The sequence below is a fragment of the Rattus norvegicus genome, chromosome 2, assembly GCF_021556685.1.
Source record: "Rattus norvegicus strain SHRSP/BbbUtx chromosome 2, alternate assembly SHRSP_T2T, whole genome shotgun sequence".
NCBI classification, from domain to species: Eukaryota; Metazoa; Chordata; class Mammalia; order Rodentia; family Muridae; genus Rattus; species Rattus norvegicus.
The window spans coordinates 226,970,913-226,989,399 of NC_141535.1; the positions used below are offsets into that span (position 1 = coordinate 226,970,913).

Genomic DNA, 18,487 nt, shown 5'->3' on the forward strand with positions numbered 1-18,487 from the left:
TTGTGTTGAGCATGGCTTAGGCCTGTTTCATAACAAAAGGTGATTAAAATATTCAACTCTTGATACTCAAGTGAGGCCCAAGAGTTATTTGCATCCTCTTTATCTGTGTTTATTAGATAAATATCTTTATTTAATGAATAAATTTTAATAAATCAATTTTAAATAAATATCTTTATTTAAGACTGCCTTACTACATCAGAGTGACACATTCAAAGGTTATGATTCAATCCATCTAATATTCACCATCTAAGAACTTTAAGAGTAATACAATTGCACCCTTCTCACTAATCAGGTTGTCTGTATTTATTAAAGAAATAACCTCAATGACAAAAGGAAGAAAGGTTTAGGTTGACCATGGTTTGTTTATTTTTTTTTTCCTTTTTGTCCTGAGCTGGGGACTGAACCCAGGGCCTTGCGCTCCCTAGGCAAGCGCTCTTCTGCTGAGCTAAATCCCCAACCCCTGACCATGGTTTTAAAAAGACAGGAAAGGACTGTGATTCTCCACTCCAACTGAAGCAGGTGTAGCACTTGACCTAAAACCTACTCCTAGGCCTGATCTGCAAAGACTCCGCCACCTCTCAACATCAGAGAGACTGGGAGCTAAGGCTTTAGCCATAGATGCCTGAAGAGTCAGATTCAAACTGGAACACATGTGACCTCACACACATGCCCTCAAAAATTCTCATTGTTTTAGAGTTGTTCAGAATTCTCCTACGGAATGAACGGCCTAAGCCATTCCATCTTTTCCAACTCTCCAACTCCAATTTCATAAATTTAAACAAGGATAATGCTGAAAGAGTTTATAAAAACTGCACCGCAGTTCCATCTTCAGACCTGTGCTTCATACCTCAGCCAGAATTCTTTTGTCCTTTCTCCCCCATCACTGGAACTCATCGTTTATTGCCTAAAGTCCTATCTCTGAAGCAGACAATGAAAATCAATGTACATTTTTTTCTGATAACTCCATAGGCCAAAAAGGGTGCTCACAGTGTTTAGATTATCGCCTGCATATTATCTTGTTTCCTTGATGAAATTGTAAGTATCATGAATAAAAAAAATCAGGCTATATTATTCCTTTTCTGTCCTAATTCGGTACCTTATTTTGTAAGTGAATTACATAATTAATCTTTTTCACTACTCTAACTTTTTAAAAGACTGCATGTGTCTGGTGCTCCCACGTAATAGACCCCCATGATTATTCAGCCATTCACACATTTAGCTGCCTCACAATCAGCTGGGATTCTTCCTTTCTGCAGCCTTGAAGCCTGAATAGCTCATACTAAATCTGCTTAAGGAGCATAGACATCAGCCAGAAAATGTCTTAACCTTCACACGTTAATGTGCAAATAGTAGACTTCTCCTATTGCTTAGCTCGGTGCCTATCTCAGTCACCACCGCATCTATCTCAGTGTTTACAGATGTTGGGTAGCAAGTTACTTAGAAACATTCTTTCATTACACTAAGCGGGAAAAAACGTGTTTCTAAAATAGACTATAAAGACACAGTAGTATTTGACTATATAACTTTAATAGGTAGCTCTTATATATCTTCTTCATATTTTTATATTTTGTATCATACAAACAATAACTAATAATTATAGAAAATATGTTCATTCAGAGGCCAGTGTGATGGCTCAGAAACTAGTGTCACTCATCAGTGAGCCTCAAAACCTCAGTGCCTTTCTTGAGATCCAATAGAGGAGAAGAAAATTGACACCCACAAGTTGTCATCTGATTTCCACACATCGCACCCATACTCATGCATAAATAAGATTTAGAAATGTTTTTAAACAAGGAAACTCCCATTCTGTGAAATAAAAAAACCCCACAATTACTTAAATCTTACAATTCACACATAACCCCTACAAACATCAGGTAAAAGCATCAAAATTTACATAACCATTGGCCTTGGAATATTAAGTTATTTAAGTTTTGGGCAATTATAAACAATGAGGTGATAAATAAAATTCATTACAGTCCTTACTTAAAAATATCCTTAGGATAAAAATCGCGAGGTAAAGACTACTAGTTTTAGGAACTACACACAGTTGTTGAACATGTGATAAGTACAGGGAACCATAAATGTTTGAACTACTGGGGTTGACACAATAGATCAGCAGATAAAGAGATTCCTAGGCAAACCTCCTGATGAGTTCAATCCCCTCTGTAAAGGTCGATGGTGAGACCTGACTGCTCAAAGTTGTCTTCTCCCTCCTGCTTGTGTACTCATGTTTACATTCACATATAGACATCGTTCATGCATGAATGTGCATGACTGTGCATACGGAACTATATACTAATAAGACATTTAAATTTTGTTCTACTTTAGTATGCCCCTCAAGAGTAAGGAGTTATAGGAAACTATAAGCTGCTTCTTGGCTATATCATTTCTTAAGTGGTTGAAGAGATTAGAATATAATTAAATGAAAACCTTGAAAAATACTCACGTTCTTTTTGAAGGTGAGTTTCAGTTTGGAGATGTTTGAATTCATAATATGGAATCTCATGCTTGAATACAAATGCAAGAGCATTATCAAGCTCATCGATGCTTTTCTGTTTTCAAAAGAAAAGGAAATTTAAAATTAGCCAGTAGGATGCCCGTGTTCCAGTGAATGGCCCTTCACGAATGCACATAGGGGTAGTGCTAACTAGACTTAATGGGTTATAAACAAGAAAGACATGATGTTAGGAATGGGACATATTGGACAGCATATGTGATCATATTCTACCATATACATACACAAGAACAGGAAAAGACAATGGAAAAATTGGCATCTACCCAAGATGGGAGAGTTTGGGAGTTGGTAGCATGACGATTCCAAGTCTATTCTCTTCTATTTAGAACCATAGATTAGTGATGCAGCTGACCTCCGTGAGTGGTGCCTCTTGGTGCCGTGGGGAACAGTCAGTACAGAGATCCATAACTGGCCAAAGTATTGAGAAAAATGGACGCTAGAAAGCTGGGCCCTACGTGAAACAGCTGTATGCCCAGTCCAAGGCTCAGAAACACCACAGAGTAAGAGGCAGAAGCCTGGAAGATAGGCAGCCAAAAGATGCTTTCTTTTTTTTTTGATTCTTTTTTCGGAGCTGGGGACCGAACCCAGGGCCTTGTGCTTCCTAGGCAAGCGCTCTACCACTGAGCTAAATCCCCAACCCCTCAAAAGATGCTTTCTGGATACGTCATGACTGCCCTCAGGAAGCCATTGCAGCTGTGGGGATCTGCACAAGATGGACCAAGTCAACATCTCATCCTGGATGGGGAAGGGGTCCATGAGGTCCCACTTCTCCATGATAGATTACTGGCAGTTAACAGTTGTTGCAGGATGGATTATCATTTTTCAGCCAAGAAGCCACTCATGTGACTATAGAAAGGGGGAGACAAGTGGGATAGTGGGTAACTTAGGGTGTTGATGGGTACTATCCACCACCACACTGACTCACTTGTATTCAGGAAAGCAAGAGCTCCAGATCTGCCTTCATATATTTCATGTCTAAAACTCTCACCCAACTACATTTAGTGATGAGTTAGAACCTGTCTTGTGGAACAGTCCATCCCAGTCTTCACCAAAGGAGCCTCTTATTGCAGTAGATGGTAATTAACGTGGAGAATCTCCACTGGTCAATGTACAGAGCATAACAGACTGGGAACTTCTCAGTCCTAAATGGGGCATGAATATTACGTCCTGTGCTGCCCAGTTTGGGTCAGCTTGACACAGAGAGGAGGGAACCACAACATGAGGAACTGTATTAAAGGGTCACAGCCTTAGGAAGGTTGAGAACCACTACTTTAAACAGTTAGGCAATGTCTCAGTCTCTCTCTCTCTCTCTCTCTCTCTCTCTCTCTCTCTCTCTCTCTCTCTTTCTCTCTCTCTCCACCCCCAAGAAGTTATTAAGTTAATTTAAAAAGCATTATTTAAATGGATAGGTTTTCAGTAAAGACAATATACTCTTAGTCAACTTAATTTTTTTAACTTTTGAATGAGTCATTTTTTAGCATTGGAACCATGAATACTAAAATAATTATTAAAGTTCAAGGCAACTAAAGATTTATTTCAAATTTTGCATGTGTTGCCAACTAGACATGTGTAGAATCCTCCCTTAACTGATTTCAAATAATATGACAGGAAAAATATGTTTTGAAATCTTATTTATCCAGGTCTGATTTCTGAGTCTAAGAAACATATTACTGATATATCATACATCAACACTAGTGAGTAACTGTGTGAAATATCCAGTAACTATTATTTGTTTTTCTCCACAGTCTTTGATGGAGTTCTTAGACAACAATGAAGTGGAGTCACCCTAACACAGACAGAAGAACAGCCCTCTGTGGAGTCTCTCATGGCGGCTTTTCTCTGCTTGAACAAGTGCGTCATCAATCTGCTTTCACTTCAAAGTATGTAAACTGAAAACACATAGCTTTTAAGGTATTTGGAATGTAAGTTTTGCTACTATAATACAGAGATGCAAATGGACAATGGCTTAAACAGTGCAGAGGCCTGTGCCTTTTAAACGTAGGAAACCAGCAACTGTAGACCAGGGTTAATGCATATCTCCCTGGGACTAAGGATCTAGGCTTGTGCTAGGAGGATTAACTGCTTTCCATTGTCTTTCAGTTGATGATGCTCCTGTGATCTATTGCTTGTCTATTGCTCCTATGTTGGTCTTTCAGACAATCAATAGAACAGAGAGTGCCAGGAAAGCATGGCCAGCTGATATGAATTCTTCTAAATTTGCATCTGGCTGTCATGGATACACCATGCCATTGAGTTTTACTTAGACATATGACTATTTGCTGGCTGCAGAGAAGAAACTGTAATATTTGTCCGGTTGGCTAAGAATGTTGTATCATAATATAATTAATGATAGTCATGAGAATAGAGACCATTTTATCATAATCCTAAACGAAAGCCTAAAGAGACACTGACTAGCTCACCTGTATCTATTATCAATAATTTGTAACAACTTATTGCTAAGTATGCATCACAAGACAAGACTTTAAACAACTATAACACTAACATATTCAAAGGGGTATCTTTTGAAAATATCTTATAAAAGGATGGCATGGTTCCTTCCTAAAGGAGTTTTGGTGTTTTTCTCTTGGTTTGTTTGGAGAACCATTTTCCAATTGTGTAGCAGCATTGGACTCATTACTACAATTCTTACAGTCATTATCTTTAACCATATTCCTCCAAGTCCTTTCAATTTCTGCTTCTATCAGACGCATTAATATTTCAGCTATGCTCCACTAACTCCCAAGAAGTCTGTGCCTGTGTTATAATGGCTGTTGGAACACAGAGCTCTAATTATTTGGTGATTTGAGACTGAGTGTGTACCGTTCACTGACCTTCCATTCAAAGTACATATCAAGCAATCGCATGCCTAGCATCAGAGTACCAATATCTGTGCTTCTGATGATGAAACAGAAACACGAATAGGGAATTTTGTGCTTCAGGACCTTGAATGTAATGACAGACCTTAATTTGAGAAATAGTGTACATCTAGGTGTACATCAAGTTAGAAGTCATCGATATTATGAAGAGATACATTAGGATATCACAGGAGAATATCACTAAACAAAACACACTGGAATTAAAATGTTCTGGGCGAGTTATAATGAACTAAGTGAGGTCAGTGAGGGAAAAGAGAAGATTGTGTAAAAGAGATGTGCAAAGGCCCTGTGGCAGACTACAGAAACTAGTTTGAGAAACAAAATAGCATTATACCTGATAGGTAGAGGAAAAAGAGGAGTGAGATTAACTTATGCAGAAAAATAGGGTCAGTATCTGTAAAGCTATATTGCTCTTATTAAACATTCTTTATGTATATAAGTTGAGTACATTTGTACCTAATATGGCTGTGTGCACATGGAAGCCAGGGTCCAACACTGGTTTCCTTGCTCCATTGAGCACCACCCACCCATCTTCTTCAGAAAGGGTCTCTCACTGAATCTGGAGCTCATCAACTTGGCAAACTCCACCCTTTCTTTCTTTCATCTGTAGATGGTAGAAGAGCTCAATATGAACACGGGACAGTGGCTACCAGAGAAATGGGAAGTGTGAAGGTGGCAGCCATAGGAGGCTGAGTACACAAAAACATTCCCTGCAGAGGTAAGTTCTAAAATCAGAACGCAGTGCAGTGGCCACAGCTAGGCATAACCTACTCCGTACTGTCAAGGACAGGAGGAGAGGAGCCAGTAGTGTGCAGACGAGAAATGATCCGGAGGAGAGAATACTCATCACCCGCATCTTATCAGTAGGCTCCGAACATGCTGGAAGACCACATCATGCCAGCCAATGTGCGTAATTATTAACTTTAAATTTAAAAAGACATAGAAAACCTCCACATATCTGTTATAATGCAGTAACTGAATGCAGCACTTTCGAACATAAACTTACAGATTATTTGAGTCTGAAGAAACCACGGAGAGTAAGCATTCTAGATCCCTCACTAGACACCCAAAAAAGTCCTTTAGTGTGAAAGAAACCCAGCTCTCGCAAACTAAGTGGTTGTCATTTTAATAAGGAATTACAGCTTATGCTCATGATCTACCCCGATCTCTGGAGTTGCTCAGTCAATGGCAAAGTGCACTAACTTGTGGTCCATTGCAATAGTGAAACATGACGAAGAATTAGAACACCGTTCCTCATCGCCTGGTCTAACACACTTCTGAGAGGTGGAGATTGCATGAACTGTGGGTTATTCTCTATATGAACCACAAAGTATTTTTAGGGGATGCTTTCACTTCTCTCACTACCTCCTTTGCATACTGGGTTGACAGAGTTTCACTAAGTTATTCAAATAATCTTAGAAAAGAAGGTGTCAGTGAGTTTTCCTCATGTTCTGAAGTAATAAAATGCTAGCTGTGACCCAGACACAAGGAAGTAACTGTGGGAAAGATGGTGGCTTTATGAAGATGAAAAAAAATCCATCTTTTTACCAAGTGTGTTGGGGGGCAGGAAGAACAGTGCTGTAATATATTTTTGCATGATATGAGCACATAGTAGCCTCAAAAGAATACTAAGGTGAACAATGACGTACTGAAGAAACATGGAGGGATGCACTGATAAGAGATGGTTCTGGAAAAGGTTTGAGAGCCTTTATCACAGGCATAGAAATGAGGTTGAATATTCCTGTCCTTTGAGAACAGAAAGTCGACTGCACACTCCAGCTAACACCATTGCCCCTCCCTGCATTTTCACTTGCATCAAAAGGGGGTGGTGAAAATTGGAAGGTTGGCACCAACATTTTGACACGGATAAGGGCCTAGTGGAAATTTTAGAAAATTACTAGAAAGAGAAGGGGTTCCCAGAAGAGAATCTTCAAAAGAAACTATTCTGAGCACAAGTTTAACTGGGTGAAGAAATTCCCCTTAAGGACATTAATAGTGTTAGAACACACTGGGCACACTTGTACTGTGTTAGGTTCCCAAGCCAGTACCTTTCCTCATTCCAACCCCTCTGACTTTAGTGTTGGGGAGGCCTCCATCACTGAAAAAAATGCCTGAGAGCTATGACAAGTGGGGAAACATTGATGCTGGATCATATTTTCAGGGGTTTCAGTTCATGGTCAGCTGGCATTACCATTCTTAGGCCTGTACCAAGGCAGAGTCACTGGGCAAGAAGTGTAGGCAGAGGGAAGTGACTCCCCTTGGCAGCTGAGAAGAAGGGGAGAGAGAAAAGCAGGGTCTTAGAACAAAATCTGTCCTCACAAGGGGACATCCAATAACATAAAGTTCTTTTAAAGAACAAGATGACTAAGAATTACTATATTCTTTTAGTAGTTGACCTAGTTTCACTATAGTCATTTCTTGAAAAAAGATAACACTTTGCTGTCCCCAAGACACTTGTGTAAATAGGATGAAAGCCTCACAGGTTTTAATTATCTTTGTGAGAGAGAAATTGCAGTATTTCTAACTCCAGTATTTGAATCTTAATTATCCCCGCCCCCCCCCACCAAAACAAAGGTTAGATATTTTTTCACAGGAAGAGCTGTCTGTTTTAAGTATGGCACTATGGATCGAGACTTTATTAGGATTGGGATTTTAGAGTTTACCATTCCGGGAAAAAAAAGGAATGATGAAGAAATAGATCGTTAAGTTAATTGAGTTAAAGTGTTCTAAACCTTAATGGACATGGCTAAAACAAAACAAAATTAGTTCTTCCATTAATTCTTTATTAAAACTCATAGAATGATCATGTTGCCCTGTTGTTCAATAGCTTTTAAATACCATGTAAAGTCTCTTGTTGTGAGTTCTGGGAAAACCGAGGAACAAAATGCACAGATTTCTCATTAATTACTCTTTCCTCAAACTCACACTGGGTTTAGACTATTACATGCCCAGCAGCATTTACGCGGCTATAGAAGAATCCTGTCAGTAATTTCAGACTTACTGAAATCATATCTGCCCTTGAACCGTGTGCGAACTTCACAGCAGATTTTACAGTCTGCCATTTCAGCCAGGCAGGCAGGGTGTTGACAAACTCATAACTTGCTGCACATTTTCTTACAAATAAACAATAATTATGGTGAGTATGATTACAATGTGTGTTGCGTTTTGAGTAGAGGTATTCAATGGGCCATTTGCAAAGTATACAAATTATTGGATTTAGTGTCATAAAAAGGAAATAATCACTGTAGTTTTCTTTCTGAACTCACAAGAGTAATTTGTACATGACTGACCTTAAAACACACCAAGGAAATATTTCTGTAGTTCTTCCTCTGTCAAATATAGGATCTTCCTTACGGTGAATTTAGATAACTGTGCAGATTTAGAGGATCCCCAGTCCACTGCAATCTATGCTCTAGGGTGTGGAACTAAAGCAAGGCTACTCATTCCAGCCTATGATAGAACATTCAAGTTGGCCTAGGGCCCAGTGTACTTGCCAAGACCCCACTGTGCTTCCCTTAATCCCCCAATAATCCCTAGGCCCTGAGGTCAGGTCAGTAGCAAAATCCTCACATGTCTCCCCATTCAGGTACTTTAACCTTAACTCTAATGTCTCTCTTTGCCAGTGGGAAATTTGCTGTCCACAGGCTAGACTAGCTCTGACTTTGGAGACTCAGTGTGCATGCTGATCCTAATAGCAAAACTGCAATCCAGTCCGTCTTCCCTGTACAGGCTCCTGGGCCTTGGGGAGGGAAAAATTATAGCATAGCCACAGTCTTTTCTCACCTCCCATTTCAGACATGGGGTCAAAATAAATTAGCGTTTTTTCTAGATTCCTAAAATCTGCACATTTACTTCAAGCTACAGTAGAAATCATAACTTGCACATACTTTATCCTAAAAAAGAACTATGTCCAGAAGCCCTACCTGAAATTTTCACTATGTACTAACTGCCCCTTGGCATTAAACCCAGTGCTACAGTCATGTATTTGGAAACTACTTCTGCACCAACCATAGACAGAGAATACTTTCTATTCCCTTTATTAAGTTTTAGTTATGAATAGAATTTTTAATACAAGACAAGGTAAGGTAGACTTGACACAAGAAAAGGAAGTAATCTGGACTTCAAGCTATTATGTTTGCCCTTGTTTTGCTACTGCAATATAGATGACTTGTCAAACGTCTCCAGACTTTCCAGTCTGACAAATGGCATTTCACTCTCCATTCTTTCCTAAGACATTTGGCTTTTCCATTGTCCTAAAATGTACCACTCACAGAGAAGAATGCTGAAGTGTGGCACAAAGTAAGTCAAGCCTCCCCTGTCAGTCACAAAAGGATCTTGCCAGCCTGTCGACATCACTGTCCTGGACAGTTTTGCTACAGATTTCAAAGGTAAATGCGAAGATCACACTGTTTGAACCAAACCTCCCTTCTCTTCTACTCCCTCCTGACCTGCTCTCCCAGCCAGACAATTAAGCCATGTTTATAATTCTAACTGTAAGTATAAAGAAAGAAAACTAATCAACCAACCAAACAAACAGAAAGAACAATAATCCCCACACTTTCCTACTTCCTTTATAGCATCAAATCTTATACAATTTCTATTTCACATTAAAATATTTATTTCATTTTGAAACTCCTTGGAACAAACGTATAAGTGATATATTTTCATATAAAACCCGATTTCTTCCTATTAAAAGTTTTTTTTAATGCAGAAACCAAACTTAATACCTTAAGCTTTCTGAAAAATCTTTCATATAACCTACACAAGAAAACATGTCAAGGATGGGTCATCCATCATGAAATCCCCATCTCTAAGCAACATTTTGTCACGTGAGAGGAAAGATCTGGGGACTCTTCCTCATGCCACAATTTATCTGATTGCTTGTTTGTTGTTTTTTTCCTGTGTAGCCGTGGCTGTCCTGGAACTTGCTCAGTAGACCAGGCTATCCTCTGAACTCATGGAGATCTACCTGTCTCTACCTCTTGAGTGTGCTCCAACCGCCTGACCTATCTAGAATTCTTAATGAACATGTCTGATTCAATAATTTTGACTATCAGGTAACAGTAAGGAATGAAAGTCAGAACAATCTAAAAATGTCCACGTGAATGCAGATACAAGATTCTTTCCAAGTTCTCCCTGTTTGGTGGTAGCTGGGGTCATCTGACAGAGCCTTAAAGCATCAGATCCACAGTCTGATTTTCTTCTGTTTTGTGCTGTCCCCTTCTATGTAAAGAAATTCATTTCTCAATGGTGCTCTTTGATTCTCTCTCTTCTCTTATCTATCTGCTCTGTAATTGCTTTAAATAGAACTGTCCCGATAGCCACGTTGTAATGGACAAGCTGTCTCTGGCTGGCATTATCAGGAGTGACTTGACTGAAGCAAAGTAATGGGTCTGTATCTCTGCGCCTCAGAGGGTGGCTTCCTCCCTTCATGTGGATCATCCATCCATTCACATTCTCTAAACCATGCACCAAATCAAGGCTCCTCTCTCCCCGCATCAGCCCTCTAGCACACACTTGATTTGCTTCTAGACAGATCATCTTACCTGGCACAAACCCTTGTCCGGGTCTGACACTCTAAATGGACTTTCTGTTGCTTTTGCTGCTGAATAGTATTTGATCTCTGTCGTGGCCTTGATCATTCCATCACAATAGATATTGACAGTGACCAAACCAGCTGGAAAATCTTACAAAACACAAGGAAGAGTTAATAGCAGAGTATAATGCTTATCAGGGTGTTTGTTTCAATTTTAGGAAGAAGAAATACAATTAATTACATGAATGTTTCTAGAAATTTTATGTTGAGGTAAGGTTGATTGAAATTTAGAAAAATGTAGCAACTGATTAGAATGAGAGATCCGGGGGAAAGCAAATGTATCCAGAATCTTCAGGATTCTTTCTGGGTTATCCCTCCCTTCCCACTTGCTCCCTCCCTCCCTCCCTCCCTCCCTCCCTCCCTCCCTCCCTCCCTCCCTCCTTGCTCCCTCCAGTCCTTCCTCCCTCCCTTCCTCCCTCTCTCCTTTTTTCCCTCCTTCTTTCCCTCCCATCTCTCCCTCCCTACATTTATACATCTTTCCATCTAGTCAATCTTTTATCCATCCATCCACCCATCCATCCACCCACCCATCCATCCATCTATCCATCCATCCATCCATCCATCCATCCATCCATCCATCCATCCATCCAAGTCATCCACCTGTCCGTCTGAAGCCTTTCTGTAAACAAGTTGTTCAAATGACTGACAAACTGTACTTTGGATTCTACTGTAATATACCAACAGAATTAAAATTACATTAAAAACCTGGGGCCTTTCATTAAAAAATAAAAAATAAACAATTATTTTAATTTAAAAATAATGTTTTAGTGTAACAAGTTTAAGCAAAGTTTGCCTTTGGAACTACTCAAAGGATAAATTTGAACAGCTTTTACTCTGTCATTGAGAGATTATTCAAATTCTCCTGGAAATGTCATGCAAACTCTGGAGTTCAGAAGTCTCATGAAAAGACCAGCATCTTAAGCTATGAATGCTTAACTTTCTTAAAAATTCTTCACATGTCACCTTGTGAAGAAATAAGCACACCCTGTCATTTAGCTCAGGTAAATGGAAAGCCAACAAGAGGAATCTGAAACCAAACAGGATCAAGAAACTAAAATTTCTATCTTCTCATTCTTGAAGAGACATTTTACTTGTTTTATAAAATGCTATGCACCAGAATATATCACAGTTTTCCCCCCAAATAGACATCCAATGAGAATGAGAGAAATAACATCAGAGTCAACGTTATAACATGCATGTTCTGAGCTAATGTGGGGAGTGTGTGGTTGAGAGGAAGTTGGTGTTGCTAGAACTGAATAAAATTGGTTTCAATAGACTTTATGTAACTGGCTTCAGCTTAATGTATGGTTTCAGATTAAAACATTTTAAAATTCTTTTCCAGAAAAATACCTAGAAACCACACACTGAACATAAATTTACTGATCAATTGTTTCTTTCCCATAAAAGTTCAGCACAGTAAGCAAGTTCTCCCAACACTACCCTTTGCATGAGATAAGAAGATATAATTTATATTATCTAGAGCACAGTTTCATAATTAATAAAAATTCAATGCTTTTGTTCATGCATTACATATTTCTTTCAACTTTTAATTAGATCCCCCCCCCCGCGCTGTTAGGTTTGTTTCCTCGTGATGTTGTTGGTATCGGAGGAATACTTTGTTTCTTCTGCTTAGAAATTAGTTAATATTTCTAGTTGAAAACTTTACCATGTTCTTAAGACTTAGCTCGAAGCTGAAACTATAGTAATTTCAAATTGCTTTAGCCATAGGAAAAATTAGGTCCCTGGGAAAATCAAGTGATTAGAGAAACATCCAATTATTGAGCTGGTAGGGTGGGTAGGCCCCTAACCAGATGCATTCTCTCAGGTAAAAAACTGAGGGCAATGGTGAAATAGGTCAAAGGGGAAGAAAGGAGTCTGAGAATTTCCTTCCATCCGAGCATCACTGAATACGGTATTGGATTTTTCTTGCATTGTTACCAGCTGAAAAAACACGTGGCACCGGTGTTATCTCTTATAAAAAATTCAAAATTTCAAAAATTACAGATTCAGTTTCTAAGATTAAGCTCAGTTCAAGTTCCACAAGTGAGTGACACTTAGTGATATCTGTCTTTCTCTAAATGGCTTGTTTCCCCTTAGTGTTCTTTATTTTCCTTCAACTTGTTATTAGTATACAGCTTTATCTTTGATATGGTTGAATAATATTCATACAAGTGCACATAAAGTACAGATATTGTTTTGTCTATTTCTCTATTAATGAGTATGGATGGGAATTTCACTCCGTGGCTACTGTGGACAATTCTTGCAATCAACATGGCAGTGCAGGGTGCTCTGCACATAAGATGATTTTTTTCCCTCAGGGTATACTTCTGATTGGACCTATGGAGTCAGATGATAATGGTATATTCAACTTCTTTCCATAATGTTGCATTGTTCCATTCTCAGCAACAGGTTAGAGATTCTCTTCCCCCATCCTCTCTGGGGCTTGTTACTTTGTGTCCTTTGATAATAGCCATTCTGATGTAGTGAGGTGGTCATCCCTCCTGGTTGCCCTTTTTTCTCCTGATGATTAGGGATCTTGAGCATTTTACCTCATATGTGTTGGTCACTTCTTTTACGTGTCTATGTATATGATTTCCTATTCTTTTGTAACTGAAAATTTACACATGATACTCGGATCAAGCTTTGCTCCTTCCCACCTCCTCCCATCTCTCTCTTTCTTCCTCATCTATCCAACTCTCTCTCTCTTTAGGAAACAAACAAGCAAAGAAGGAAACAAACAAGCAAACCAAATTAAAAAACAGCAAAACACACAAATACACACACACACACACACACACACACACACACGCACACGCACACACATGAAATAATAGGACTACTCTGCTGGTGTTGAATTTCATATATTTTCTGGGCATTAATCTCTTATCAAAGAGTTCGTAAATACTTTCTCCCATTCGTTGGCTGTCTCTTAACTCTGTCAATCATTTCCTTTGCTGTGCTGTAGGTTTTTCTTGTGTGTGTGTGTGTGTGTGTGTGTGTGTGTGTGTGTGTGTGTGTGTATTTTGGGTTTTTTGTTTGTTTTAATTTTTATTTTAATAAAATTCTACTTGTCTATTATTATATTTCTTTCTTATTCTTTAAAGTATCTTATGAAAGTTTAGTCTTAGTGTTAAGATGTTTGAAAAATGTTTTCTTCTGATTGTTTCAGTAACTTTGCTGTATTTTATTCGTTCCACTACTCTGGGCATTCAGTATACCAAGCACAAATCTTAGGTAATTTGACTACTTTTATTGGACAACTTGATCCGATACTTGAGAAATATTATTTAAGTGCTTCTTAATTTGTGATATTGACATTTCTGTATTGATTTATTTTAACTACATTTACTTTGATCCCTAGTACGAATTACTTAGAAATTGCCATTCACTTAGTCATTTAAAAACCTGACAAGGGTAGTAGGGACTAGGAAGAAGAAAATAAAAGGAGAGAGAGAGAGAGAGAGAGAGAGAGAGAGAGAGAGAGAGAGAGAGAGAGAGAGAATCTTCCCTCCACATTTCTACGTGTTTCTCTATAATAGGAAACTATGTCTGAATGTTTGTAAATCACTGGAATAAAGACTCTGCTTCTGAGAACTCAACTTCACTGCCAGCTGGGTGAGAGATCCACAGAGAAATTTAATAAACAATACTTGCTTAGAAATATAAATACAGTGAATAATCCCTAGCTTCTTACTTAATTTATTTAATTTGCATATTTTGCAATTATGAGTATTTTATATTTCCATATCCGTAAGAGTAAATACGGTTTTATATAAGATATTTATAAAGTTCATATTTCTGAAGTTTTATATTATAATTGTGTGCTCAATTTAAAAAAATGCCATAAAATAAGTAGTCTTACATTTAAAAATATTTATTTTCACTATTTTTAATTTTTTATGTATATCTATGTATGGGTACATGTATGTGAAAATAGATGCCGGTGGAAACCAGAGTGAGTGTCAAATCCCCAGGAGCTAGAAATATAGAAAGTTGGGGGAAGCTCATCTTACAACTGTAGGTATTGGGAATCAACCTTGGGTTTCTGTAAGAGCAATATGTACTCTTAACTGTCCAACCATTTCTCCAGCACAAAATATTCTTCCATTTATGTAAAAACTTTCCAGAATTGATAAGCTAATTTTTGTTTCAGGACAAGCAGATTGTATTATGAGGAAGTATGCTTAGTCTGTCTTAAATTTAGAGTCTAACACAGTTTAGCATGGAGCAAGGAAAAATGAATAATCAAATGATTAGCTTCACAAATGAGATAGAATAGGACGAGAACAATAATGTAGATGTGGTCCTGGGCAGACACCCAAAAGATGCTCTAACATATAACAAGGACACATGCTCCACTATGTTCATAGCAGCCTTATTTATAATAGGCAGAAACTGGAAGCAACCCAGATGTCCTTCAACAGAACGGATACCAAAAATGTGGTACATCTACACAATGGAATACTATTCAGCTATTAAAAACAATGACTTCATGAAATTCACAGGCAAATGGACAGATCTAGAAAGCTATCATCCTGAGTGAGGTAACTCAGTCATAAAAATCTCTATTCTCAAGCACCATGATACAACTCACAGACCACATGAAGCTCAAGAGGAAGGAAGACCAAATAGTGGATTCTTCAGTTCTACTTAGAAGGGGGAACAAAATAATCAAGGGTAGTAGTGGGTGGGAGGGACTTAGGAGGAGGAGAGGAGGGGGAGGGGAAAAAGAGGGGCAGAATCATGTATGGGAGCAGATGGGGGAGATGTACAGAGGGTCATGGAATTGAACAGAGGTGTGTAGCAATGGGGGATGGGAAAGTGGCGGTACCAACCAGAAAGTCCCAGATGCTAGGAAAGCAAGTGCCTCCTAGGACTCCACAGGGTTGACATTAACTGAAATACCCCGCAAAGAGGAGGGAGAACCTGTCAAGACCATATCCAGAGTTTAGGCATGGTTCCTGGTTGAGGGATGGGGCCACCCACCCATCTCCAAAATGTTAACACAGAATTGTTCCTGTCTAAAGGAAATACAGGGACAAATATTGGGATAGAGACTGAAGGAAAGACCATCCAGAGACTGCTCCACCTGGGGATCCATCCTATATGCAGACACCAAACCCAGTCACTATTGCTGATGCCAAGAAGTGCTTGCTGACAGGAGTCTGATATGAATGTCTCCTGAGAGACTCTGCCAGATCCTGACCAATACAGATGGGGATGCTCAAAGCCAACCATAGGACTGATCACAGGGACCCCAGTGGAGGAGTTAGGGGAAGCAGTGAAGGAGCTAAAGGTGCCTTATCTGGCATCAATGGGAGGGGAGGCCCTTGATCCTGTGAAGGCTAGATGTACCCTCATAGAAGCAGGGTAATGGGGAATGTGATAGGGGGTTTGCAGAGGGGAAACAAAGAAAGGGGATAACATGTGAAATGTAAATAAATAAAAAAAATCCAATTAAAAAAAGAAAATATTGAAAAAGAATTAGGCTTTATAAAACAGCCAAGAATTTTCCAAGGCTAGGACTGAAGACAGAAAAAAAAGGAAACAGAAAGTTCTTTAATAAAATTAAATATATGTGAATCCTCACGCTACATAAAGGAAATAAATTTAGTTCCATATTTAACAGCTACTATATATCAACGTCTTCTCACTGACATACTTAGTAATGTTTGATGTTACTGGCTGCTGTTCCCCTAAACGGTATACAAACGAAGTTCGGAGGATTTACACAATCTCCCTTTTGCAAATCAGATTAATAATAACAACGTTGAACATGTATGAATTAACACAGGAAGCACCTGCAGAGCAGACTCAGTTTCTGCAGGGAAGTGAAACCATGTATCATAAATCACAGGAAGGGAACTCAGGGAGAGGTTTTATTCTTATTAAAACACGAAATTTCTCACCTGCAGCTTTCATACGCCAGACACTCTTACTCCAGCGTGCGGGCCGAGCTCGGAGGCGCTTGCTGGTCGACGCAAATTCAACTTCCAGAATTTCACCAGTTAGTTCGTCTTTCAACAGAATGGATATCTCACCGGGACTCTGTAAAGATACAATACATCAAGCACTTCAAAGAGTGGTCCCTCACCAAAGTGCCTGCAGCATTCATCAGTGGTCAAACTCTTTTTTGTTGAATAGTTTATGTATTTACATTACAAATGTTATCCCCTTTTCAGGTTCCCCCCTCTTCCTCCTCCCCTCCCCCTTATGAGGATGCTCTCCCCTCCCACCCACCCACTCCCACCTCACCACCCTGGCATTCCCCTATATTGGGGAAATGACCCTTCACAGGACCAAGGGCTTCTTCTCCTATTGATGCTAGACAAGGCCATCCTATGCTACACATGTGGCTGGAACCATGGGTCCCCCCAAGTGTATTCTTTGGTTGGTGGTTTAGTCTCTGGGAGCCCTGGGGGTTCTGGTTGGTTGATATTGTTGGTCTTCCTATGGGTTTGCAAACCCCTTCAGCTCCCTCAGTCCTTTCTCTAACTCCTCCACAGGGGTCCCTGTGCTCAGTCTGATGGTTGCTTGAAAGCATCTTAATCTGTATCAGTAAGGCTCTAGCAGAGCCTCTCAGGAGACATCAATATCAGGCTCCTGTCAGCAAGCTCTTCTTGGCATTAATAATAGTGACTGGGTTTGGTGGTTACATATGGGATGGATCCCCAGGTGGCCTCTCTGGGTGACCTTTCCTTCAGTCTCTGCTCCACTGCTAAACTGTCAGTCAATCCGTCTGTCCTATTGTATTTTCAACCATGTTCAGATATACATAAGTTCACGACTCACTGCATTTTAAATTAATTACTTTAATAGCTATCAAATTCGATTCCATCCCCAACCACGCTTTACAACTGAGATCAGTGAGAACACAATTACATCCTTTACCCTCCCTTCTTCCTGAACATCGATCGCTTTGCACTGCAGGGTCTCAGAACTCAGACCATTGCACACACAGCAACAGTTCAGTCAAGTCCTTTCTCACGTGTGTTTTTTTGACATTTCAACAATTCATTACTCCGTTTATCTCTGTCTCCATCCCCCTGTCCCTGTCCCTGTCCCTGTCTCTCCCGCTCCCCTCCCCCTCTCCCCCTCTCTCTGTCTATGTCTGCATAAACTTAACAAATTTAAGTTTCGAACCTCTTACATTAAAACACAATGAAAATATTAATATTACAAAGTTCCACAGTTTGTGTAGTAGAAGTTCTTATATAAGGGCCTATGATGGTTTCTGACATGACTAAAGTTACACAACTGAAAATTTCAAGATTTAATTATGTTGGAGAAGTTTGAGCTGTGAACAGAGGTAAAAATATAGAGACTGTTTTTTTTGGGGTACTAAATCTAGAATAGTATATAATAACCAAGAAGAATGAAGTTAATATAGAGATTGGGAATGGATAAGCATTTTAGATGTCTATCTACTTTATAGAAATTATGACATACATTGTTTATATAAGGGTATCATCTCAAACACAAACTGAAACTCAGATAAAC

The 18,487-nt window shown here is 39.2% G+C and overlaps 1 protein-coding gene across 16 annotated transcripts in view; it reads right to left on the reverse strand.

Annotated features, from left to right (window-relative positions):
- Bank1 (B-cell scaffold protein with ankyrin repeats 1) overlaps window positions 1-18,487 on the reverse strand; it is a 290,528-nt gene that overhangs the window by 194,345 nt on the left and 77,696 nt on the right. For all 16 annotated transcript variants that reach the window (XR_015666973.1, XM_087629369.1, XM_087629372.1 and 13 more), the window contains 3 exon segments: window positions 16,897-17,035; window positions 10,938-11,077; window positions 2,447-2,552 (listed from right to left, as the gene is read on the reverse strand). Coding sequence is in view for 15 of the 16 variants with exons in the window: in XM_087629369.1 (XP_087485495.1) it covers window positions 2,447-2,552; window positions 10,938-11,077; window positions 16,897-17,035 (385 nt within the window). In the remaining variant the exon portion in view is untranslated.